A 27,975-nucleotide genomic window follows, 5' to 3' on the forward strand; every position below is an offset into this window, starting at 1 on the left:
ATGCCTGAATACCATAGTTCATCTCTCCTGTCCTTGAAATCTGAACAAAGAAGCTTCAACTCGCAAGTCAGAACTCCCTTTAACCATTGTGTCTCTAGGCAAAGTGCTGAACCCTCAGCTTATGCAATGAACCTCAATGTGCCTGAACAGGATACGAGCAATTCCAACAACTGCTACATGGAAGGAAATAAAACAAACCAGCTTCATGCGCACCTGAAAGGGAATTTCTTCGAGGATTCGGTGCCATCCTATTCCAGCAGGGCCATTATTTCACAGTTTCTGGAGAAAGCTTCCAAGAAGAAGAATTCAGCAGATCATGAGCTAATCTTCTCTGCAAGGAACCTGTCCTGTTCCACTGCTGACTCATTTCAGGAGGAGAGAAACAATAACTTCTCCAAAGATGGTGGGCAGGATCTCGGCTCGTCTTTCAGTCAGCATCATACTACGAACCCAGGTGAAGGGGATCGATTGTTTAATGAACATTTGCAAGCAAAGAGGGCAAGAGTAGAGAACATCATCCGAGGAATGAACAGTTCTCCAAATGCCAACCTTCCCAACAGTGAGCTCGAGAGGGAGAGTGGTCAAAGGCGAGGAAGTTTGATGAGCCTGTACAAAGAGAATAAGCGGAAGCAGAGACTTCCACAGCAGCAGCAACAGCAGGAGGAGAATCCCAGGAGGAGTCCCGGACTAGCTTCATCCCTGAAGCAGCTCAGGAGAGAGGAGTGCCATAGACTGAAGCAGCAGCTCCAGGAAATGCAGGAAAAGCTCCTTGAACTTCAGGAAAAGTTTTTCCAGGTATATGATGCCAGTGAATCAGAACATGAGGACCAAGAGGACACGTCTGACTCCAGTTTCCATTTGGGTAGTACTGAGAATGGAGGAAATGCTTCGGAAAGGTATCACGGTAACCTTTCAGACATGGACCAAGGTCTCTGTGTTGACTATGTTCAGACAATTAGCCATGAGGAAGAACTGACAACAGGAAAGGAAGCAAATAAACATTATGATGTGAACAAAAAATTCAACCATTGTAATCATTTTGGTTTCTCTTTAGTGGAGGGTGGATATCTCGCAGAATCTCTTAAATATGAACTAACCAATGCAGTGGCTCACATTGTAGACTCGGCCGTACAGTTGTTCTCTGTTAAACCTTCCACCACTTCTTCTCAGTCACTTCAAAGCTTGCCAGCCGCCAGGCCCAAGAGCACCACACAAAGTGAGAATACAAACCTAAGGATGACAAGTCACGAGTTTCAGTGCCCTCAAGATTCGGTGATGATGCATCGATACTTTGACAACTGTCGAGACCCCTGTACCTTCGAAGTTCATGATCAGACAGAAGCGATACCATTGGTGGTGAGAAAGTCACCCCAAAGCCAGCCTAATCTTGTTGGTCCAATTATTAAACAGGCCTGTCAAATGCCTCATAACAAACCACCTTTAACATTAGTTCTGGACTCCCAGATGTCTCTGACTGAATTGCCTGAGCCTATTTTGAGATACAACGTGCAGAATGACATGGGACATAACTTCGCTGTAACTGCAAAAGACAATGTTGCTTCTAAACCAACGTGCCTTTCATGGGATACTGTCAAACTAAGGTCAAAGGTTACCTCGCATCACACAGCACATCAGTCGTACCCAGGCTTCCGGCAAAAGCCAGCAGAGAACCTCGGTCTTTCTCACATCAAGTCTGAATGTGGGGAGCTGCAATCCATGGTGGAGGTCACTCCATACTCCCTGGCAAACGTATCCTTTCTATATGTTACCTTGTAAAGTTAAAGAACATTATAAAAATCTTGCACGTGTCAGACATGGTTGGAATTTCTCTCTCTGCAACCAGTCTTCACCATCATGACCACCTCTTCCAGTACCAGGGAATTCCATTTCCTTTCCTACTGGTTTCCCAGCCTGTCAGAATGATATTGACACTTCGGCAGTACTGATTATACAGTACTGTTGCCTCACAAACTACCACCAAGTGCATTAGATTACCTCAAATTCATGACAGTTAAATTATCTGCAACCGAGAAAATCTGCACATTGGCTTAATGAATTCATTTTTGGGTATTAGATGTAGATGATGTGATCTGGCCAGCTCTCTCCTTTCTTGAGCCGACGTGCACAACCCAGGTCAAGCTACATGACTAATAAAACAAAAATAAGACCAGCTATTTTTATACAGCATCTTGCATTGACGCTTCAGACAATGCTTTGGCCACAAAAAATGAATCATACCACTGCTTGCATCTGTAAATCCTGAGGAGCTTAAATCAGATAACATGGAGTCAAATAAGCAGATGTTAGGGTGAGGGGTCTGAACTTATTGTGGTTATGTTACTAAATGAGTAAGCTGAGGGCTAGATACTTGCATCCCATGAATGAGTTTAAATTTTTTTTTAGATAAATTTAAAAACTAAACATTCTTGGGAGGAAAGAGGAAAAATGGTCTTTCATAGATTGGGATTGGTCTGACACAAAATGAACCACATCCATTTTTGGTTAAACCAATCCTAAGCTAGGGAGAAATGTAGTCCCAGTCTTCAATCTGAAGTACGGCGGGTAGCAATTGTCCTGGTGATTATGAACCCCATTGGAGACTTTCCATCAACCACCCCTGCCTGCCCTGTCTCCTATCTGTGGCTCCCTCTGAACCTCAACTCTCAACAAGCTTCCAGGTTAATGTCTCCACTTTACATGTAAATTGGTTTATTCTTATCCCATGTCTGACCCTTCTCCCAACCCCTATGCAGAATCAATGAGCAACACTTGTCTAGCGAGGTCAACTCTGATTGGAAATAAGATGATGGCCACTTTGTTCATCAGCAGTGGGAGTATAGAAATTAGGAGTGGAATAGAGGTAGTGTCGGAAGGAGTAGCAGTAGCGGGAATAGATGGGACCCACCAACCTTTTCATCTCAGCCCAAGCTTGCTTATTTTTGAGTAAGCGCCACGTCTGCCCCAGTGTGAGCTTGGTTACTCAGTGTAACCAGTGCTGGTAGATGCTTTCCAGATCCATCTACATCAGGAACCTGGCCAGGATGTACCATGAGGACCTACTCCACCCACCAGTTTTTGACATCATTGCCAGTAGAGTTTGAGGGATTTAAAAATAAAACTTTCCTAAAATAAAGTGGTACTCATTTAAAACTAACAGTCTGGAATTGGCTTAGTCCCTGACTGCAATACCCTCCGTGCTGACAGGACTTGTGTACTGTGAAATCATCACTTGGGTAGGACCAGAACAAGCTCCACACACACAAAACAATTGGTTATGCCACACTCCCTAGTCATTTTAAATGGTACACGTCTGATTTTTATCAGTTTGAGAAGGAGCTTGCCTCTAAAGTGGACGGATGAAGGGACTCAGCAACCACCACTAAGGTGGTTCTTAAATATTCAATGAATAGGTGACCATCCGTCCATCCCTTGTGGGTGGGGGGGGGGGGGAAACACCTGGAATGTTCCTGGGACCACCCTTTGCGTTACGTTGCTGTAATCAGCAACTCAATATAAGGAGGGTGGTTGATGTGTTTTGATCTCTCACCATTCTGTGGTGCAATTGGGGCTGAGATCAGAAGAATTCTCTACCCAATGGGTGATGGAGTGTGATTCAGGGAGAAGACCAAAGACAGAGATTTATACTAAGGGAATCGAGGGATAGTGCTGGAGAGTGAAGCTGAGGTGTGGGTTCTGCCACAATCCATCTGAGTGATGGAGCAGACACTGGGGGCCAAATGATCTAATTCAGCTTCTGTTTCTTGCATTCTCACTGGGTGGTAGGGATTTTCCCTTTTCAATACTCCTGGAAAATAGGAGGTTGTTAACCTCGGTTTGTGCGCTTCTGTCTATTTAAATGGTCAAAAACATAGAGAGGAAGTATGGAACATGGCCACCCTGAGAAAGCTAGTATTGTCTGATCTCCCACTGTTTTCCTAGTGCTTTGTATCAACAGAAGTGCCATTTTCCTAAAGTAGTGTCCTGTGGGAACACTTTGGAAAGCAAATCTTTCATTTGTTTACAGATGCAAATTTAATGAGGTGAATTCCATCGCAAGTGCCTGGTTACATTTCTGGGGCTGGTATTCATGTAAAAAAAACACGAGGCACTACTTATTTGGTGTCACGGCTACTTAAAGCAAGAGGGGTGGAAATGATGAAACCCCTTCAGAGACTGGTGCTCTTTAACAGTTGGTGCTCAGCAGGCAGTGAGTGGCCAGTTACATTTTAGTCCAGTGCTTGGGTGAAATACAGTACACAAACTGGTACCATTGGGTCATAAAACTCAGACAAAATAACCCTGAAATTGAAAGGCATCCAAACTAGGTAGCAGGATACCTAATGAGAGAAGAAGACTCATTTTTATAGTGCCTTCATCAACCATTTCATTATGCCCCAAAATGACTTGTGGATAAATTTCTTGGAAGAGAGCTACAATGTAGGAAATATAACAGCCAGTTTTCCAAAACAGCAAATGATGGTGATCAAATTTCTCTTACAGTTTTAACAGATGAGGGATAAATATTCTCCAGGATACCAAAGATAACCTTTAGCATCTTTCCATCTACCTGCAAGAGCAGGCAGGGCATCTGTGTAACATCTCGTCTGAAAGACAGCACGTCTGACAAGGTGCAGTGCTGCCTCAGAGATGCACTGCAGTGTCAGCTGACAATTTTATACTTTTTTTTTGGTACTAAGGCTAACAGCCAGACTGTGACATATTGGTTTGTCAGTCCCTCTAATTTACCACAACCCTAGAGGCAGCTTGGAGACTGCAGGTGCTGGAATCTGGAGCAACAAACTATCTGCTGGAAGAACTCAGCAGGTCGAGCAGCGTCTGTGGAAGGAAAGGAATTGTCAACATTTCGGGTCAAAACCCTGTCCTGATGCAGGGTTTTAATCTGAAATGTCGACAATTCCTTTCCTCCCACAGATGCCACTCGAACTGCTGAGTTCCTCCAGCAGATTGTTGCTTTAGAGGCAGATTGCTGGTCATGGAAGGGACAGGAACAAATTCAGCTTTTTCAGATACATATGAAACATTCTCTCAGTAATTTCCTGTCATAGAGTACTCCCTCAGAGAAACAGGCTCTTTGGCCCATCTAGTCCATGCTGACCTGATCTTATGCCTAGTACCATCTACCTGCACCCAAACCATATCCCTCCAAACCCCTTCCATCCATGCACCTATCCAAACTTAAATGTTACCATTGAACCCAGATCTACCACTTCCGCTGGCAACTCGTTCCACACTCACACCACCCTCTGAGTGAAGAAGTTTCCCCTCAGATTTCCCTTGAATATTTTACCTTTCACCCTAAACCTATGTCCTCTAGTTCTAGGCTCACCCAACCTTAGGGGAAAAAGCCTGCATGCATTCACCCTTCCTATACCCCTCATGATTCTTGTATACCTCTATGAGATCTCCCCTCATTCTCCTGTGCTCCAGGGAATCAAGTCCTAACCCATTCAACCTTTCCCTATAACTCAGGTCCTTCAGTCCTGTCAACAACCTTGTAAATTTTCTATGCACTCTTTCAAGCTTATTGATATCTTTCCTGTAGGTAGGTGACCAGAACTGCACACAATTCTGTCCTGTTATCTTGGCTAATTGGAAACTTCACAGTAAATCCAGCTAATTAAAAGACACTCTACACTGCCAGGACCACAGTTTTACATGCAAGAAGAATGTCCTTTGGAAATATTTTCCATCCACCTTGATACTCCTACTCCCCGGTATGTACCCACCCCGTGTTCTTAGAACAGAAAACAAAAGCAATGAAACATTTAAGAGGAAAAGAAAAGCAACTTAAAACAGAAATCCATTAAGTGAATTGTATTCTCAAACTGAATTGCAAAATCCTTTGTTTTCTTGTTTGCTTAATATGTAAATAGACATCATTTCATTGAAGTGGATTAGGCATCTGTAAATGGAGTGTGTTGCTATATAAAAGAAGGTTCTCTGGTGCTCACAAGGAGATGTGAGTGGTTGTGAGCCTTTCATTGCCACTTAGTGCTCCAGGCTCACTATTGTTCCAGAGAGTTTCTGATGCTAATGCAAGCAATATCCACTACTTCCCAGCTGCCAACATCCTCTTACATGCTCAATCACAGAGAAGCAATATAAAAATATACATGGTTACATTTTTCTTCATTTAACAGGCGAGTGCACCTTTCAAATTATAATTTCAATCAAAGTTTGCAGCACCACAAAAAGTGTCAAAAACCTTAAGTGGGTTACAGCCTGAATTGTACAAGGTACATGTGTGGCTTCTTCAGAAATGTTTTGGCCCACATGTGCGCCCTGTAATGACCTGAAAAGCCCTGAGATTATTTCAAAATTTCAGTGTGCAGCCAGGGTAAATAGTGAAGTCAATGTGCAAGTGTGAGAGGTTGCTGAGTAATGGATACAAAGACCTGATATGTATGTATGTATGGGCATTAAGACACTAAAAAAAGAATAACGGTTTATATTTATGTAGGGCCTTACACATCCCTTCTCAAGATATCTCAAAATGCTTTAAGGTAAATTAAATACGTTTGAAGTGTTGTAATGCAGGAAACACAGTCAATTTGTACACAAACATTGTGATAATGACTAAATAATGCATTGTATTGTGTCGTGTCATTTGAAGGATAATTATGACCAGGACACTGGAGATTAACTTCACCACTATCCTTCACAATGAGGTCATGAGATCTTTTATGTTCATCAGGGCACCAGAGGGTGAAGGTGGATTTTGGGTTTAACATCTCAATTGAAAGACAGTGTAGCATCTCCTCAGTGATGACTTGGGGCAAGAATGCACAAAGTTTATGAGCAACAGTTGAGATTTATCGCCACAAAAAATGAATGCACCAGGTGTGCGTGTGTGTGCACGTGCGTACACCATACAAACTGAGCTTAGACCGTTGCATTTTTTCACTTCTGATTTTCCTGTATTCTATGATAGAGGAACATTCCAAGTTAGTGATTAGAATTCCTTTCCCAGAGTTTGCTTTGAACTGTTTCACCAGCCCCCATTGCATTATGGTATCCGGCCTTTGTGAGCATCAGTACGTGTGAACTTTATAGTATTTTCAATAACACAAACTGTATGAATCCAGCAGATTAAACATGAGGAAATGGGAAAGAGTTAGTTACCAAATGCCTTACCTGATCTGCATGGAAGATCTTTCTTCCTGTTCCCTCAAAATCTTCTTCTGACATCCTGGACTAATGATCCATTGTAATAGTGTGCCAGAGGGTTGTGAACTGTTGGGTGGGACTCAACACATTTGCCCCCAACATCACCCAGTCCTACACAAATCCAGCACAGCTTGAAGAAACAAAAATGCTTTCTCCACATAGGTTCTAAATGTAAACCCACGGTATTTGAAGATTGGCTGTAATTGATTTAAACAAAAACTTCTCCTGTGTTGTCACAGTGATGACATTATTGAATTATAACATTACACTGGGACCTGAAACTGTGAAAGGCATATTAAGGCAAACAGCAAAAATATACTTAAGGGGAAGTTGGATAAATTCAAGGGAGGAAGGACTGAGCCAAAATAAAGTTTGAGGAGGCTCTTGCAGAGGAAACCCCAACGTAGCCCTTTCTGGTGAGATGGCCTGTTCCACTGCTGTACAATCCTGACAATAAATATGGCCCAATTATGTAAATTATTCATTGACAACAGTGCCTTAGCCAACAAGTTGGAGGAGGTGTGGAATAAATGACACACAGGAAACAGTCCAAAGCATTGTAGAAAAAACTTACTGGAAAGGCAAACTATTTAAAGAATGCTGGGAACAGAAATTACAGCAAATTCTATCAACAAAAGCAGAGTAATTTTCCCCCAAAATTGCAGTGAGTGGAGGATAACGGCATCCAAATTATGTGCACAACATTAATCTCTGTCACTTACAGCAATGTGGTCACCAAGCTTGACTGACACCAAGCTGTACTGAATCATCTCTACTTTTTTATAAGTGTGTTGTAATGGCACAGTTCAATGTAATAGAACACGAATAAAAAGAACACTAACAATTCAGCAATCAGACTATGTAAGAGGCTGTTTTATTTAGTGTGCCACCCATCTACTGGAGGACAATGATAGGATTACAACAAAGGTTCCTACAGTGTCCTAAAATCTGCCCTTACATTATCACAAAAAACTATCCCAGTTCTAAGCTCTTCTCACCAGAACCATCATCAGGAAAGGTCTGTTATTTTCTGTCCTGTCATTACAAAGAACACTTGAGAGTGTGCCTGAAATATACCTGGCTTGCTTTCAGATCATGTTAAGGCTCACATTGGAGTCCACATTCAGAAAGTCAGTCTCCATCTATTTCATTTACACATATATTCTAGAATATCCCTAATGTGCAGGCTCTATATGTGGGTTCTGAATGAATTATATCTCCAATCCACAGCAAACTTCTGCACTAGACTCTCAGTTTGGACACTCCAATTCTGAAAGTCTAAAGATGGCTTTTGCTGGTGCATTAGAGGTGAAATAATCTGGCCTTTTCTAATTGTTCTTGTCTCTCGCATTTGACAAGTGTGTCAAGGATTGCAAAAGGGGAGCATAGATGGAAATTCGGATGACAGCAGCAGGTAGAAACTCATCTATTGCAAGCAATTCAGCTTTCTTTGTACATATCTAGTTTTTAATCAGTCTTTGTAGGATAACTCAAGTTATAAAGCCACACATAAAAGGCTTAAGTTGATGTTTCCATCAAAATGCATACGTCAAGTGGTTTATACTTACCAAGTTGAATGATAAGGCAAGAACAGCCCACTGAAATTTTCAGAATTATCACATTCAAACAGGACAAACCAGGTAAGAAACATAATTTCAAACAGAACCAAGTTTACTAGGCTGGACTAACAAAGTTCTGGGATTGCATTTGTATGTGAGAAAGATCTGTACAATCTATAATGACACATTGTTAAGTTGATGGGTGATATATGAAAATATTCCACAGCCCTTTATAATGCATTACCTAGACATTATATTATACATGAAAAATTCATATGCTGATTTACCTGAAAATGTTGTTTTCTGGTTTGATTCTCTTGGATTCGAATAACATGAAGATGAATTTCCATATGTGTCCTGAGTTTTGAAATAATATTTCCTAGGCTCTTTTACTTTTGGATGCTGGTGAAATGAAATCTTTGAAGTAGATAAAAAGAGTTATATATCAATGTACAGAAGATAGAAGCATCATTTAATGCTTGCTTATCAAATTGACCATCCTGATTGAATGACCTTAACCAGTCTTCCTATTCAGGAGGGATTAACACCTAATCACTTGAAAAAAGCCAAACTGATGTTCTTCTATACTCGATACCCCAGCTCAACCACACTGAAAACATACTTTTCTGATGTTAAGGTAGGAAAAAATCTTTATGACTGTATCTAGTTAACAACTGTGGAAAATGTAGCACATTTCAAAGAGACGTGTCTGAGAGACTTATATGATGAGGGACAGTGGGTTAGAGACAATGTGTTTTGGAGGAGCATGTGTGTATGTGTCACATGCTCTGCAGTGCATGGAGCACCAATGTCTGGGTGTGTGATGCCCTATAAGATAAGTTGAAGGCCAAACATCTCTGGAGGTAGGATGACTATTGGAACTGCACTGAGCTACATTTAGTTCCAGTCCCTGTGAATGACTGTAATCCTCAAAGCTCTGACAAACTCTTGGCTCACTGGAGGCATCCGCTAATCCCTCTTTCTTCTATGTGACTTATGTTGCCTTTTGAAAAGATGGTCACTCCAACTAGAGCAGGACGAGAGGCTAGGTCTCTGCTGGAGCACTCACACTGCTGGCAGAAAACAACAGGGTTGGGCATAATGTGAGAACTTTTCACTAACTTCTCAGATACAGGAGAGAGAAATCCCAAGCAAGGGGGCGGAGGGGTGGGAGACACAAGTGTTTGCAGTACTGTGGATCATTTAGAACAACCCATGAAATTTCTCACCAAATATTAGAAGTGCTTGAAAAAATAACCACATCATTGTTTGATCTTGGTCTCTTCCTTTTGACCTCCAGGCTGTTAGTGTGATCTCTGTTTTCCTGCATCACTGACTCTTGAGGTCAATGCCAGGCCACGTATTAAGCTCACTTCCCTTCCTCATCCCTGCAATTCAGTGTGAGAGAATCTTTGAGCACAATGGGAGACTAATCCCGGGTGTCCGACTCAATTCCATCACGGCTGTTTCACCTCACTGTTTCTTTATATCAAGGAGAAGACTTCCATGGCTGTATTTTCAAATATGAACAGTTCACCTACAAGAATTTTTGCAGTCTCAAGCACTGCTCTTCACACTCAATAATTCGTGCCTGGATCGATACAAGTAATGGCTCACTCCATGTGTTATTATGTAGTTATAATAAAGAACTACAGTTCCCAGTAGGCAATGCAAGGGGTCACATGGGGGAACAGGAAGTGGCTGTAAAAAGAGAGGAAAAGCAAGCCAGTCTGGTGTTGGTTAATAAAATGTTGAGATGTTAAACCCATGCGGCTTGTCTCTTGATGAAGAACAAAATAACACTCCAGACACCAGATGGTGCTGTTCTAGGATTCCTGGGTTTGAGTTTCATGTTTGGCTATGGGGCTAGGTAGGGACCCATTGCAACCCCTCCTAACATTTGGTTGCCTTGAGGGCCATACAAATATTGAGGTGGAAGCACGATGCCCCACCGATACTCGAGCAGCTGTACCGTGAGAATCAATTCTTTTCTCTGAGCTGCTTTAGCACAATGGATCAGATCTTTCACCGTTGCAATAAGACTAGGCCATTCAACCATATGACCCCTGTTGCTCTTTATCTCCGCACTGTTTACTGGCCTTGACTTCAGATACCAGAGCAATTCTAGGATTTTAAGAAAGGGCAATAATTTACATGGGATGTTCAGCTGAGGCACTGGCCAACCGGTTCATGTCTGCGTTTATACTCCTCATGTGCCTCCTCTCACCTTTCCCCCTCTAATCCTGTGATCATAAGTTTCTTTCAAATGGGATATGTAATTATCTAGCCCCTATCACATCTCCTTCAGGACAATCTAAAGCAATTTACAACCAATTAAATCAATCTGAAGTATTGACATCAATGTGTCAGTGTGGCTGCGAATTTGTGAACAGCAAGCTCTCAGAAATGGTAACATGGTAATGAGTGGATAATTTGCTTTAGTATTATTGACTAAAAGGTAAGTGTTGATCACGACATGGGAGATAATTCCTCTTCCTGAAATAGTGTTATTGAATCTATTGCATCCACCTGAAAGAGCAATGTGGCCTTAGTTTAACATCTTCTCCAAACATTGGCATCTCTGAAGTACAGTGCTCCCTCAGCACAGCACTGGAGTGTCAGACTAGGGTTCTAGAATGGGATTTGAACAGCACCATCTGGTGTCTGGAGTGTTATGTTGTTCTTCATCAAGAGACAAACTTCGCGTGGGTCTGAGAAGCACTGAAGTTTTCCTTCGGTCACAGCACAGTGAACTGTGCTTCAATCAAGTTTTAAACAGCTTAGTCCCTAGATGAGAGGAGCTGACAGCTGAGCGGAGAGTCAAATCAAAGGGTCATTAGGGATCCACACTCAGATTTATCCCTTAATCTCCTCAGAAAATCTCTCAGGAGAGGCGCTCACTTTGCTCACTCACCCACAAAGACAATATTTTCTCTGAAGTGCAAAATTGTATTAGCACTCCTCAATCACTGTTTAATCCCACATGAGAGATCATCCAGCTCAACTGCTGACAGGGTGATGGTGCTTCTGGAAGTGGCCAGGACTGCTCAACATCAGAGTGTGCTGTTCCTCCCTCTGATCTTCCTTTTTTCTCTGCTTCGATGCCAGGAGGTCCACAAATGCCCAGAAACCCATCGCACGGGAATCAACAACTAACAACAATCTTGTTCTCCAGATCATTTGCCATTTTTCTTCTTTCAAAGCCAATTCTTAGATGAGAATTTTACACTGATCGAGCTGGTTGATGGTAGTGCTAGGGTACATAGTTGAAAGCAGCAGAGCTGAATTCTCTCCTCTTGAGTCTATAGTTATGTCTGGGCCACATTCAAAGTTTGGAACCACTTTTAGCATTTCAGTACAGCTTCAGTAACAGAAGAGTAATGACATGATTCAGATCGACACTTCAGTGCCACTACAGAGGGAAAGCTACGCTGCAAGGAATGCCATCATTTGGAAATGTTAAAAGTGAGGCCCCAACAATGAGTACACTTAATTCTTAGCGGTACTTAGTTCTATTGTGTAACCACCAACCATTTTATTTAACCTCCATTGAGGCATTGCATCTCCTGAGCTCACAACTCTGGCTCCCTGTTTGCTCTTTCAGTTGGATGGGAAAGTGGCGTTTTCAGAAATAGAAAGCAGTTTCTCCTCTATCAATATTTATCCCTTAACCAACATCACTCAAAGATTATTTTTGCATTCATCACATTGGGAGCTTGCAGTGCACACATTGGCTGCTGTGTTGCAGCAGTGACACTTCAGAAAGGCACTACATAAATGCAGGTATTTCTTATAAGAGCAGTTTCATGTCCAGAAATCAATTCTTCAGTAACATCCCATTTATATGGACTTGCTGTATTTCTCTCACCAAAAGTGTGGATAACTGCAAGGTTGCTTTTTTAGATGATTTGAGTCGATGGAGGGACATCCACCTGTGTTCTGCTTATGAAGATTACTTGGCTTTGGTACATCAGGTTGCAAATCACTGGTCAGCAGCTCATGGAGGGACATCTGCCTAGATGGGAGAAATTGGTAAATTGGTAGAGTATTGTCACATGTACCGAGGTACAGTGAAAAACTTTGTTTTGTGTGCCATCCATACAGAACATTTCATTACAACAGTGCATTGAGGTAGTACAAGGGAAAACAATAACAGAATGCAGAATAAAGTGTTACAGTTACAGAGAAAGTGCAGTGCAGGCAGAAAATCAGGTGCAAGGCCATAATGAGGTAGATTGTGAGGTCAAGAGTCCATCTTCACTTGAATTTAGAAAGGCATTTTTGTAAAGTTCAGATGGTTTATCATGGGAGATACAGTAGCGCAGTTAGCAGAGCTGCTGCCTCTCAGGACCAGAGACCCGGGCTCAATCCTGACCTCGGGTGCTGTCTGTGTGGAGTTTGCACATTCTCCCTGTGAATGTGAGGGTTACCTCCGGCTGCTCCAGTTTCCTCCCATATCCCAACGACGTGGGTTGGCAGGTTAATTGCCCAATGTAAATTGTCCTCAGTGTGTAGGTGAGTGGGTGAAATCTGGTGGGAAGGATGGAGCTGGTGAGACTGTGGGGGGAATAAGCAATGGAATTTTTTTACCTGTACTACCTCAATGCACTCTGTACTAACCCAATGTAACTGTCACTGTGTAATGAATTGACCTGTACGATCGGTATGTAAGACAAGTTTTTCACTGTACCTCAGTAAAAGTGACAATAATAAACCAATACCAATTAATGTAAGATTAGTGTAAATGGATGGTTGATGGTCGTTTCAGACTCAATGGGTTGAAGGACCTGTTTCCATGCTGCATCTCTCAACGACTCTTGTGATAAATACTTGTTAATTGTGGGAAAAGAGCATGGTAGCAATCAATGTGCATTCCCAGAGTACAGATCTCTTTTGTAGTGTTCCATCCAACATTCAGATACACCACTCCTTGATGCAGGGTAAGCAATCTGTACCCATCCATCAGCTAAATTAGTGGCATGACAATTAACATCAATAATTCGGGTGGATGATAAAGACTAAACTCTGCATCAGATTATTTGTTGCTCCTGATGCAGGGTTTCGACCCAAAACACCGACAATTCCTTTCCTCCCACAGATGCTGCTCGAGCCGCCGAGTTCCCCAGCAGATTGGTTGTTACTAAAGATGAGCTGCCATTTATGAAGAGAGATATCAATCATCTTCATAGGCAATTGTGGGTGAAAAGTAGCTTCCTGTTTGCCTTTGAGTTAAATGATTGTGAAGCAGTCAACATGTTTCATAGAATAAAATAACCACCATGGTTCCCTCCAGGTTACACATCATTCTGACTTAGAAATTCATTGCCCTTCCCTCATATTCATCACTAGTTCTAAATCCTGGAACTCTATACCCATCCCCACTGTTGGAATACCTTCCCGGGGGTATGCAACACTTCAAGAGGACAGTGCACCACCAACTTCTCAAGGGCATCTACGGACAAACAATAAACGTTGGCCTTACCAGTCATGTCTACAGCTCATAGGAGCAATTAGAAAGAATGTTTCTTTGACCTGTCATTCTGCTCCACCACTGAGCAGCACCAGTCCAATGGAGATGCCATCTTACCAGATGTTAAACCCAGGTACCTTCAACTCTTTTAGTTGAAGAAGATCCCATGGCAATATTCTGACGAAGAGCAGGGAGTTATTTTGTGTTCTCACTGCACAGATGCTGCCTGCCCCATTGAGTGTTTCCATCATTTAATGTTTTAATTTTGGACTTCCAGCATTTGCAAATTTTTTTTGATTTTCAGTTACCTTTAGTGTCCCACCCAATATTTATTCTTCAACAAGTACACCTTATCTGGCTGTGTCCACATTGGTGTTTTTGGGAGCTTGTTGTTTGCAACTGGTTGCTGCATTACAACCAAAGATGCTGGCCTACATTTAAAAAAAAAGCATCAAAAAATATCCCCTTGTTTTCATCCATTTCATGCTCCCTCGCCTAACGTTCTCAGTCTGATGAAAAGTTCCTCATCTGAAATGTTAAGTGTTTCTCTTCTAACAAATACTGCCTGACCTGCTGAGTTGTTTCCAGCATTTTCCATTTTCTGCTTTTTTTCGTCATGTGGGCTCGGTTTTTCTTTCTTTATCCCGCAAGTTACATCTACCTGCCAGCCAGGTCCCACCACCTTACCATTATCAACACATTACACAGAACAAGAAGCTTAATGAGCTAATGAACACTGCCATTAAACCATTTTTTAAATTGATTTTTTTTTAATTTTAAAAAAAAAATTATTTACAGCGTGGTAACAGGCCCTTCCAGCCCAACGAATCCACGCCACCCATTTTAAACCCAAATTAACCTGCCTGTACGTCTTTGGAATGTGGGAGGAAACCGGAGCACCCAGAGGAAACCCACACAGACAGGGGAGAACGTACAAACTCCTTACAGACAGTGACGGGAATTGAACCCCAATCGCTGGCGCTGTAATAATGTCGCGCTAACCGCTACGCGACTCATCCTATCACATTTGCTCTACACATTCCACTTCTACTCCCACCTCCTCTCCTACTGAAAACCAAATTGCATCTCCCTTTTCAACACACACAAAACGCTGGAGGAACTCAGCAGGTCAGGCAGCATCAATGGAGGGAAATAAACAGTTGACGTTTCAGGTCGAGACCCTTCATCAGGAAGCGTGTAGAAGTCAGAATAAGAAGGTCGGGGGAGGAGTACATGCAGGCAGGTGGTAGGTGAGTCCAGGTGAGAAGGGGACAGTAGGAGGGTAGGGAGGGGGAGTTGTAAGAAGCTGAGAGGTGATAGGTAGAAGAGGCAAAGGGCTGAAGAAGAAGGAATCCTGCCGGAATAAAGGGAAGGAGGTGGGGAATAAATGGGGAGGTCATGAGGGTGGGGGAAGGAAATGGGCAGGTCATGAGGAAGGGGGAAAGGGGGGGCCACAGGAATGAGGGAGGACAAAGAGGGGTGGAAAAAAAGGGGGGGAGAAGAGGGGAAGGGTTAGCGGAAGTTAGAGAAATCGATGTTGAGGCTGTCAGGTTGGAGACTACCAAGGCAAAATATGAGGTGTTGTTCCTCCAACCTACGTCTGGCCTCAACGTGGCAGTAGAGGAGGCCATGGTTAGACATGTCAGTATGGGAGTGGGATGTGGAATTGAAGTGGATGGCCACCGGGAGATCCCTGCTTTTGCGGCAGACGGAGCGAAGGTGCTCAATGAAGCAGTCACCCAATCAGCGGAGGCCGCACCGGGAGCATCGGATGCAATAAATGACACCCTCGGATTCACAGGTGAAGTGCTGACTCACCTGGTATTACTGTCTCTCCCTTTTTCCAATTCTGACGAAGGGTTGCAGATCTGAAATGTCGACTGTTTCTCTTTCCCACAGATGCTGCCTGATATGTTGAGTTTTTCCAGCGTTATCTGTTTTGACTTCAAAACATATTTTCTTGGTTTAAAGCATTTGTGGATGTTATGAGGTAGTCAAAGCTGGCATATAGACATAAGTCTTTCTATGCTTTATTTGCATCCCAGCCAAAGCCGATCCAGTTGGGCCGGGACTGAAGGGTCTTGGCCCAAAATGTCAACTGTTCATTTCCCTCCATGGATGCTGCCCGACCTGCTGGGTTCCTCCAGCATTTTGTGTTTGTTGCTCCAGATTTCCAGCATCTGCAGACTCTCTTGTGTCTTCACTGTATCTCGGTACATGTGACAATAATAAACCAATGTTCATGCCTCACATGTGCCTCCTCACACTATACTATCTTACCTTCTCTGCCTGTACTTCTGTTTATTTCCTCATCATGTATTCACCTACCTAAAGGTGAGCTCATCACTTCTAAACAACAGCATCTCCAACAATGCAGCATCTCTCAGTGCTGAAGTGTCAGCCTAGATTTTTGTGGGCAACTCCTTGGAGGGGGAATTGAACCCAGAATCTTGGGAGATAACCCAGAACACCACAACTGCAAGCAGTTGGGGTGCTTCTGTGATGGGCCAGGTGGGGAGAAGGAGATCAGAGGTCCAAACAACTGCTGGTTTCTCTTGAGTAAGAATGGGATTGGGACCGTCAGTGATGCCCTTCACTGGTGGGGAACAAGCCCACTCTCCGTGCCTCCGATTCCACGGTCATTTATACAAGGCACCCAGCGTGTGTCAGAATCCCCAGGGCGAAGAGGCGAGGCAGTTCTGTTGTTTAAACTTTTTCCCTTCTGAAAATCTCTCAAAATCAATTTCTCTGAGGCACCGTTGGAAGGGTAAACGAAGGGAAAGCACACTGAAGAACAAAGAATGTTTTGGAATCCATCCCGACATTAACAGAACAAAATGGTGTTGTGCTATTTGAGTCTCAAGTTCTCGGACATTCACAGCCCACTGACTATTTATTTCACACAAGCCTTCACATCTTGTGTCCGTGACAACCACAGACCACAGCACTCACTCTTCTGGGCTCTGTAGCCTCCAAGTGCTGTTGTTCAATGCTGGTGAGTGGCTGTAATACCCACATCTAATGAGGAGCTGTATAGGGCAGTGGGCCATTTCATGCACACTAGTGTGAGTGTATATTTTTAAAATCTTGCAAAGAGCCTGTATTTATTTTTGTAGCAGTAATGTTGATATAGACTTGTAGTAATGTATCTTATGGTGAACTTAGTTTATGATAAAGTTAAACCACACAGCAGACTTTGCTTATGAGGTTGCCAATTAGACCTGGACAAAGGAGCTAGAATCATGCTATCATTCATGTATCACATCAGTTTGAAACAATGGGGCAGATCTTCTGTTGACCTGACCTTGTCATTTGCTTGCCCTTGGACTATGCTGCTTCTTCTGATGTAGTCCTGGCTCTGGTCTTCTGCTGCTGAGGTGGCTGTCAAGTAATTGGAGCAGCCCAGTGCAGCATGACACTTTTTGACTAACAGTTTGCAGATATTAATGTTTGATGGGGTGGGGGGGGGGGGGGTGGTTTAAAATGGATTCCTTCTCCTCTTCATCCCAGAGACATTGACTCAAGACAAGTCAAGTTGAGTTTATTGTCATGTACACAAGTACAATGAGGTGCAGGTACAATGAAAAACTTCAGGCCAACACACAGAATATAAATTATAAAATGGACTCACACTGGAATATTCACAAAAATTCAAAAGGACCAGGAATTATTCATAACTAAAAATATTAAGAAACATAAACTAAAAACATCCACACGTGCTGAAATCAAAATAAAAACATTTAAACTTACCGACTTGATTCAAATTAAAACATCTTCCAGCCCTCCTGTTTGCAGCTACTTGTTGCCATTCATTTCAATAGAACCACTGTATTTGCATCAGGCTTAGCGGGCCTGAGAACTGGGAAATCTGCACAAGTCTGTGCTGCCCAGTAGATTCACATATTGCAGCACAAGTCTCTGGGCAACGGACTTAACCAATGGAAGGTTCCACTTCAGTTTGTGCTCAGGAATCCCAAGCTGCAGCTAGGGTAAGTGCTTAAAAACATGCAGATTTACTTGGATTTAAGTTTTAAGCAGAATGAGCTTTTAAGATTATGACATCTCTGAGACACTCCTTTAAAATTCACAGGAATGGGTTCATCTATAAGAGCCTGTGGCGGGAATGTGGGTGGTCACCAGGGCAACAACATCTTGGGGAGAGCTGGCAACTTGATTATCAACAGAACTGGTCAATCCCTGAATAGCTGTCGGAAGGTTGCACCTTTGGTTTCCTTTCCAGAGAAGAGAAAGCAATTAATGCCTTATCCGTGGCCTATCCACAGAATCTAGACTGGCCAATTACCAGTCATCACAATTGGGGTTGCTTTAGAGTAACATATAATCCAGGCTGGATGTTATGCAAAACTAATTATTGATGATGTTGGCTCAATGAAGTTTAGACCACCCTAGTAATACTACTCACCAGGGTCAGGCTGCGGTCCTTATTAAAGAATGCATTTATTCCCAGAACCTTGGGAGGAAGGTATGCACTGACCATATGTAACATTTCCAAGAATGTTGCATAAGAAAAAAAATATCAAAATACCAATATCTAAGAGGTAAATCACATGCAACTTTCTTTGGGGTGTTATCCACAAGTGTCACAGAAAAGTAGCATTACCTAGGAAGCACAAAAAATAGTTTGGTTATATATGAACATAAGAAATAGGAGCAGTGGCTCATTCAACCCCTCGAGCCTGCTTTGCTGTTAAGATCATGGCTGATCTACTTCCTCATCTCTTTCCTACCCTCCAACTTCCAGAAAGTTCATTGGATATATAACATTTACTGTATACTCTTGACAATTTGACAACTGCAATAATACACATTTAATATAAAAGAATGTATTCTGCTGCACAACAGACCCAAGTTTAATAACCAACTGTTTTTATCTTTGTTCCCCTACCAGTTTAATAGATGCATCACCTCTCAGCTCATCAAATGGTTCAGCAACTTCCGTGAGTTTTACTACATCCAGATGGAGAAGTTTGCTCGACAGGCTGTAAACGACGGTATAACTGATGCCACTGACCTAAAGGTGACGAGGGACTCTGACCTTTACCGAGCTCTCAATGGACATTATAACAAGGCCAATGATTTTCAGGTCAGTATTTTGCATCTACTTTCAGCATTTCTGTGTTTATTTATACTTTCTAGGACATTGTAATCCACTATCCCATCACCCCACTCCACTGCCTCACTTTCTCCATTACACTGACCATTTACTCAACGAACCCCCATGGAAACATAGCAGTCAATAAATGAAGGATATCAAGGGGGAAAAGAACAATATCTCACATTACATTGCAGCATAGAAATGGGTCACTGATCCATGCAGTGTTAGTGTTCCACATAAATCCACCACCCAAACCACCGCTCTTCATCTCACCCCATCAACATACAGGCCAATCTCAGGTTACAAACGCCCAACTTATGGACACTCATAGATACAAACAAGCTCATATACAGTATTATTTAATTCAAAATAGCAGAACTAGTTACACCTCTCTCTCCACTTTTAGTAATTGTTCTTTCTTATCAGTCTTGTGTTTTTGATGTCATTCACTACAATACTGTGGAGGTATAGTTACTACATCGAGCAATTTTTGTGCATTTTCCGACTTACGGACAAAATCGACAAGGACGTCTGTAAACACAGAACCTGTTCATTACCTAGGGACGGCCTGTAATCCTCTATCCCCCTTTTTCCCTCACATGTTTGTCAATCTTCCCTTTCAATGGATGTATGTCATTGGCCTCACACAAGAAAATAGCAGGAGTTGGTCACCTGGTCCCTAAAGCTTGCCCTGCATTTCGTTGTGATCCTTACTGATCTACTCTAGACCTTAACTCCTCCTCTGTGCCAGATTCCCACGCCTTCAATCCCCTGATCTTTCAAAAATTCATCTGCCTCCACTTCAAATATATCCAATGATCTATCCTCTACAGCTCTCTGGGGTAGATAGTTCCAGAGATCCACCACCCTCTGCAAGAAGAAATTTCTATGTATCTTGGTTTAAAAATGACCAGCCCCTTATCTTTAAACTATGTCACCTTGTTCAAGATTCTCCCACTAATGAAAACATCTCAACATCTACCCTGTCATGCTCTCTTAGAATCTTATATGTTTCAATAAGGTCACCCTTCATTCTTCTAAACTCCAAAGAATATAAACATGACCTGTTTTTAGCCTCTCTTGATATGACAATCCTCTCATCCCAGGTGACTCTATTCTGGACTACCCCCAGTACCACTACATCCTTTCTTAGGTAAGGGGTCCAAAACAATGCAGAGTATTCCAAGTGTGGCCTCACCAGCACCCTGTACAACTGTAACTATTTATTAAGTTGTGAGCTCCATATTCTCATCACACTCTGTTGGATTTATTAGTGACATTCTAAGAACTCATTCTAAGAATGAGTTGGCTATCTGGTCTCTCAGGTCTGCTCTGCATTTCAGTAAAATTATGTCTGATTCTCAAGTCTACTTTCTATCACATGTTCCTTGGTTTTGTCCTCCCCAACAAGTGTAAATATCTTCTCCATGTTATGTCCTCAAACACTTTCACAGGTGTCAATCCTTTGCTTTCACTTTGGTAGATAAAAGGTCTCTAGCCAGATCAGCCTTTCCATGAGCTTAACCTCTTGATTCGTCCTCTCCCACCACTCTCCCCCGACCTTCACCCATCTCAGTGCCTTCCTGTCCTCTCCACAATGGGGAGATGTTCATGATTATGATCTTTTAAAACAATAGTTTGAAATAAGATCTGAGACATCGAGAATGACCCACTGTTCCACCCATAGTGCAAACTCACTCTGGAACTTTAATGTAGGTATTTACTGTTTTGCTGGTTACAGATATCAGAGTTAGTCACACCCCCACCCACTTAACATCAGCTATCTCCTGTCCCTCCCCCACCCCCCACTCTCCTACAGTTTCTCCACTGTCGGTGACAGGGTTTGCATTGGGTGTCCCGCTCACTGATGTCAGGCCTGTTCCTGATAATTTGCTGTGATGCACTCATCGAGCAAAGTGTGGGAATCGGAAGCCACACAATCACACTAAAACAACCTGGGATTAACCGATCCGCATGCCTGAGTGGGGCTGAAATAAGGATTGGCACCAGATGCTGAGAAATGATTCCATGCATTCTTATAGTGGGAAGATTGCAGGCACAGATTAGGACTGTTTGCTTTAGCTCAGAGCTAAGACATTCCATTCCCAGGCACTGCTTTGTAAGAGCAAAGGACAGAGAGCTTTTGCAGCAAACGCAGTCTGCACATGTTAGAACGAATCCAGTGTTAGACATGCCTGGATGAGTTCAGCTTCAAACACCATACACCGTCCTGCTTGATAGGCACCCCATCCACACCCATTCACTCACTCCACCACTGAAGCACAGTAGCAGCAGTTTGTACCATCTATAGGATGCACTGCAGCAGCTCACCGAGACCCTTTAGACAGTACCTTCCAAACCCACGACCTTTACCAGGTAGAAGGACAAGGGCAGCAAAGGCATGGGAACACTACCTGGAAGTTGCCCTCCAAGCCACACATCAATCTGGCTTGGAAATATATCACCGTTCCTTCACTGTTGCTGAGCCAAAATCCTGGAACTCTCTCCCTAACAGCAATGTGGGTACAACCACGCCTCAAGGGCAGTGGTCAAGAAGGCAGCTCACCACCGCCTTTTCAATGACAACTAAGGATGGCCAATTAAATGCTGGCTCAGCCTGCGAAGCGCAGATCCCTTAAATGAATATATCTAAAAAAATGTTAGGGTGGAGGTGGGGTGGGAGGGTGGTGAACTCCAATGTGTGCATAATCCACCAAACATATTTAAAAGGAGAAATGGAAAGTGTCCCATCCCAGAGACTTGAGCAAACGGATACTTCAGGACAGGACTAAGGGAGCGCTGCAGTGTTGGAAGTGCCATCTTTTGGACGAGACATTTAACTGAGGACCAGTGTAACCAGTCTACTCTCTCAGGTAGATGTGCTCATAGGTTATTGGCTACTCTAAATTACCCTTAGTATAGGTAAGCGGTGAAAGAATCAGAGAGTAGAGGGAAAGAATAAAGTTGCAGGGATACAGGGAGATGAGGAGGGTTGTATAGAGCTGACGGGATTGCTGTGCTAGGAGCCAGCATGGACCTGATGGGCTGCATGGCCTCCTCCTGTATTGTAGTAAGTTAAGAAAATGTAAATGTTCCCAAGATGCTATTTTGAAGAGGAGCAGAAGAGTTATTCCTGATATCTTGGCAAATACTTAAGCCTCAAACAACATCTGATCACAGTAATCCTGCTGTTTGTGGGAGCTTGCCGTGCACAAATTGGTAGTTGCTTTTCTGACGCTCTGGGGAAGAAAAACTTCATTGGCTGTAAAGCAATTTGGTTCACTGAGAAGGCAACATGAAATGTAAGTGTTTTTGCTACTGGAATTGAGAAGAAGATGGGTTGATGTCTCCAAGGAGTTCCTAATAGAATACTTATTGGACAAAAAAGTACCCCAGACATGGATTTGAACACTCAAATCTGCACATCTGGGGCCTACAAAACAGTGGCACAACTAGCAGAGCTGCTGCCTCACAGCGCCAGTGACCCGGGTTCAATCCTGACCACTGATGCTGTCTGTGTGGAGTTTGCACATTATCCCTTTGACCATGTGGGTCTCCCTCAGGGTCCTCTGGTTTCCTCCCACATCCCAGGGAAGTGTGGGTTGGTAGGTTGATCGGCCACTGTAAATTGTCCCCAATGTGTAGCTGAATGGTCGAATCTGGGGGAGCTGAGGGAAATAAGGAGAATAAAGTAGTATTAGAGCAAATGTGTGCTTGAAAATTGGCACACGCTTGGTGGGCTGAAGGGCCAGTTTCCATTCTGCATGACTCTATGACTCTTTATTAGTATTGCCCTGTGAATGGGTTTATCTGCTCACCAAAAAATGTAGGACAGGCTGATCTAAAGAAGAAAGGTAGTAAGGTAAGATTTCTTTATTAGTCACATGTACATCGAAACACACAGTGAAATGCATCTTTTTGCGTAGAATGTTCCGGGGGCAGCCCACAAATGTCACCATGCTTCTGGTGCCAACATAGCATGACCACAGCTTCCTAACCCGTATGTCTTTAGAAAGTGGGAGGAAACCGGAGCACCCAGAGAAAACCCCTGTAGACACGGGGAGAACATACAAACTCCTTACAGACAGTGGCTGGAATTGAACCGGGGTCACTGGCACTGTAATAGCATTACGCTAACTGCTATAGTACCTTACATATATTATTATATAGTATTATTTCTTCCCAATTCTTCCAATTCCTTGGTGCCTTTGGGTCTCTTCAGTGTCATTCGACACCCATAGCTTGCCCAAATAGCCATTATCCACAATAAGCCTTCGTGATAAATTTTGGTGGGCTATTCAACTGCATGAGCTATCACTTCCAACACCAATCCCTTTCTCCAAGCAGATTTCCAGCAACAGTCACTGGATAACATTAAGGAGAAGAAACACCAGCTGATTTCCACCCAACACCCTGTGCCCCCCCCACCCGACACCCTGTGCCCCCCCCACCCAATCCCACCTTTCCCAGATGTACCCTCATACTTTAGATGAGCGACGTAATGATAGCTTGAGTTCATACAGCACTTCCAATGCAGAAAATAACCCAAGAAGCATGAGCAAAATAAAATTTGACACTGAGTCACATAAAGATATATTAATATAATTTTGACTAAATAGGTTATAAGGAGCAACTTAAGAGCAAGCTAGAGATGCAGAGAGGTTTTGGGAGGGAATTTGGAGCTTAGGACCCTGGCAGTGAAAGCACAACCACCAGTGGTGCAGAGATTAAAAAGTGGGGACATGCAAGAAGCCATAGTTGGAGGAGCACAGATATCTCAGAGCACAGTACAGCTGGAGGTGATCAGCGACACATGGTAGGCAACACGATGAAGGGATGTTAAAACTAGAATGAAAATTTTAAAACCGAGGCACTGATGGACCTGAACCAAATGCAGGTTACTAGTCACAGTGATGGGTGAAAGGGACTTGGTGGATAGGATATGGACAACATTGTTGTGGATTAGTTCAAGTTAGGAATGGTGGAGAGTAAGCGGTACGTGATTATGTAGACTGTGCTGAAGAGTAAGTGGTATGTGATTGTTTAGACATAGTGTAGACTATGAATAAAACCCAGGACCATTCTAGTCTTCTGGGTCCTCACCAGCTAAACTCAACGAGCCACTGGGCCTAAGTCAGGAAAGTATCTAACACGAGGACTGAAGTTCCATCCTTAAGCTACATTTCACAACCAAGAGAGAAACCAATCTCCTAAGAGGATTGTTTGCTTGTGCTGTTGGGGAGGGTTTAAACTAATATGGCAGGGGGATGGGAATCATGCAGAAAGACAAAGCAGAGACCGGAGCAAAAGTTAAAGAAGAGAAAAGTAAGAGTGGAGTGCAGAAAAGTCAAATGCAAAGGACAAAAAGGTTACTAGATTCTAAAAGGACAATGAGCGTAAGGGCACTTTATCTGAATGCCCGTAGTATTCGAAACAAGGTCAGTGAACTTGTGACACAAATCAGTACAAAAGGGTATGATTTAGTGGCCATTAACAGAAACATGGTTGCAGTAATTAAATATCCAAGGGTATCAGGTAATACGGAAGGATAGGCAGGAAGGTAAGGGAGGTGGGCTAGCGCTTTTAATTAGGGATGAGATTAGGGCGATAGTGAGAGATAGGGAGCAGAATGTTCAGTCCATCTGGGTAGAGATTAGGAATAGTAAAGGGAAAAAAAAATCACTGGTGGGAGCTGTCTATAGGCCATTGAATAACAACATTACAGTGGCACAGGCAATAAACCAAGAAATATCCGATGCATGTAATAATGGAACGGCAGTTGTCATGGGGGTCTTTAACTTCCACATACGTTTGGCAAATCAAGTTGGTCGAGGCAGTCTTGAGGAGGACTTCACAGAATGCATCCGTGATAGCTTTCTTGAACAGCATGTTAGTGAGCCTACAGGGGAAAACGCTACCTTAGATCTGGTCCTGTGAAATGAGACAGGTAAAAATTAACAATCTTGTAGTTAGGGATCCTCTTGGAAAGAGTGATCACAGTATGATTGAATTTCTCATAAAAATGGAGGGTGCAATAGTTCGATCTAAAACCAGTGTATTATTGCCTAAACAAGGGAGACGACAATGGGATGAGGGAGGAGTTGGCTAGTGTAGACTGGGAACACAAGCTATGTGGTGGGACAGTTGAGGAACAGTGGAAGACTTTCAAAGAGATTTTTCGCAGTGCTCAACAAAAATATATTCCAGTTGAAAGCAAGGACAGTAATGTGGGGAGACTTGCATAACTAAGGAAATAAAAGAGGCATCAAACTAAAAGCTCATGCATACAAAGTCGCCGAGAGTAGTGGGAAACTGGAAGATTGGGAAAACTTTAAAAAGCAACAAAGAATCACTAAGCAAGCAATAAGGAAAGGAAAGATATATTATGAAAGTAAACCAGCACAAAATATAAAAACAGATAGTAGAAGTTTTTATAATTATATAAAGTGGAAAAGGGTGGCTAAAGTGAACATAGGTCCCTTGGATGATTAAAAGGGGAATTAATATTGGGTAATGTGGAAATGGCTGAGGCTTTGAATAACTATTTTGTGTCAGTCTTCACGGTGGAGGACATGTCTAACATGCCAAAGAGAGATGTTACGGATGTGATGGGAGATGAGGACCTTAATACAATCGCTGTCACTAAAAAGGTAATGATGAGCAAACTACTGGGTCTAAAGGTAGACAAATCCCCGGTCCTGATGGGATGCATCCCAGGGTACTGAAAGAAATGGCGGAAGTTATAGTTTGTGATAGTTTACCAAAATTCTCTGGACTCTGGGCGGGTCCCGGTGGATTGGAAGACAGCAAATGTCACGCCACTGTTTAAAAAAGGATGTAGGCAAAAGGCAGGTAACCACAGACCAGTTAGCTTAACGTCTGTTGTCGAGAAAATGCTTGAAGTTATCATTAAGGAAGAAATAGTGAGACACCTGGATAGAGGTGGTTCCATCAGGCAGACACAACATGGATTCAGGAAGGGCAGGTCCTGTTTGACAAACTTACTGGAGTTCTTTGAGGATATAACAAGTGCAGTGGATAGAGGGGAACAGGTGGATGTTGTATACTTGGATTTCCAGAAGGTGTTTGATAAGGCACCGCGTTAAAGACTTATCCATAAGATAAGGATACATGGAGTTGGGGGTAATGTATTAGCATGGATAGAGGATTGGTTAACCAATAGAAGGCAGAGAGTTGGGATAAATGGGTGTTTCTCTGGTTGGCAATCAGTGGTGAGTGGAGTGCCACAGGGGTCAGTGTTGGGCCCGAACTGTTCATGATATACATTTGGTAGAGGGGACCGAGTGTAGCGTATCTAAGTTAACTGATGACATCAAATTGAACGGAAAAGCAAATTGTGCAGAGGAGGCGGAGAGTCTGCAGAGAGATATAGATAGGTTAAGTGAATGGGCAAGGGTCTGGCAGATGGAATACAATGTTGGTAAATGTGAGGTCATCCACTTTGGAAGGAAAAATAGACAATCAGATTATTATATAAATGGTGAAAGATTGCAGCATGCTGTTGTGCAGAGGGACTTGGGAGTGCTGGTGCATGAATCGCAAAAGGTTGGTTTGCAGGTGCAACAGGTTATCAAGAAGGCAAATGGAATGTTGGCCTTCATTGCTAGAGGGATTGAATTTAAGAGCAGGGAGGTTATGCTGCAACTGTACAGGGTATTGGTGAGGCCGCACCTGGAGCACTGCGTGCAGTTCTGGTCTCCTTACTTGAGGAAGGATACACTGGCTTAGGAGGCAGTGCAGAGGAGGTTCACCAGGTTGATTCCGGAGATGAGGGGGTTAGCCTATGAGGAGAGATTGAGTCACCTGGGACTATACTCGCTGGAATTCAGAAGAATGAGAGGGGATCTTATAGAAACATATAAAATTATGAAAGGGATAAGTAAGATAGAGGCAGGAAAGTTGTTTTCACTGTAGATGAGACTAGAATTAGGGGACATAGCCTCAAGATACGGGGGAATAGATTTAGGATGGAGATGAGGAGGAACTGCTTTTCCTAGAGAGTAGTGAATCTGTCGAATTCTCTGCCCAGGGAAGCAGTAGAGGCTACCTCATTAAATATATTTAAGACACAGTTAGATAGATTTTTGCATAGTCGGGGAATTAAGGGTTATGGGGAAAAGGCTGGTATGTGGAGCTGAGTCCACGGCCAGATCAGCCATGATCTTATTGAATGGCGGAGCAAGATCGACGGGCCAGATGGCCTACTCCTGCTCCTATTTCTTATGTTCATTGTCTTACCAGGTTCGCTGCACCTGACTGATTCATCACACTTGTACTTGCAATTTTTTTCTTTCCTCAGATCCCTAAGGAGTTTTTGGAAGTTGCTGAAGTGACTCTACGGGAGTTTTTTAATGCAGTGAAATCTGGGAAAGACTCGGACCCTTCTTGGAAAAAAAGCATTTACAAGGTGATCAGTAAACTGGACACTGAGGTCCCCGAAATGTTTAATTCTCAGGGATGCCTGCAAGACATCCTGTATGATTAGAACTATGGTTGTACCAGCCTCTAGTGCTAAGCTTGAAGGAGGGGGCAAGAATTTGCTTTGATGTATGTCCCGATGCTGGGAGACAATTGGAGCTTCAACACTGAGATCAACAGGTTTTTGTTTGGTAAGGGTAACC

General features: G+C 43.0%; 1 protein-coding gene across 1 annotated transcript; it reads left to right on the forward strand.

The window, feature by feature from the left end:
• On the forward strand, positions 1 to 27,839 carry prox2 (prospero homeobox 2). The gene is made up of 4 exons (XM_052018877.1): positions 1 to 1,747; positions 9,275 to 9,384; positions 19,127 to 19,321; positions 27,654 to 27,839. Exons 1-4 carry the CDS (start codon positions 1 to 3, stop codon positions 27,837 to 27,839), a joined length of 2,238 nt encoding a protein of 745 aa, XP_051874837.1.
• The last annotated feature ends 136 nt before the right edge of the window (positions 27,840 to 27,975 follow it).

The sequence above is a fragment of the Pristis pectinata genome, chromosome 1 (genome assembly GCF_009764475.1).
Source record: "Pristis pectinata isolate sPriPec2 chromosome 1, sPriPec2.1.pri, whole genome shotgun sequence".
In the NCBI taxonomy this organism is placed as follows: Eukaryota; Metazoa; Chordata; class Chondrichthyes; order Rhinopristiformes; family Pristidae; genus Pristis; species Pristis pectinata.

Coding starts and splice junctions, on each gene's coding strand:
- prox2 (XM_052018877.1), top strand. CDS start 1: ATGCCTGAATACCATAGTTCATCTCTCCTGTCCTTGAAATCTGAACAA. Junction 1,748..9,274: donor CACTCCATACTCCCTGGCAA/ACGTATCCTTTC, acceptor TAACCAGTCTTC/CTATTCAGGAGGGATTAACA. Junction 19,322..27,653: donor ACAAGGCCAATGATTTTCAG/GTCAGTATTTTG, acceptor TTCTTTCCTCAG/ATCCCTAAGGAGTTTTTGGA.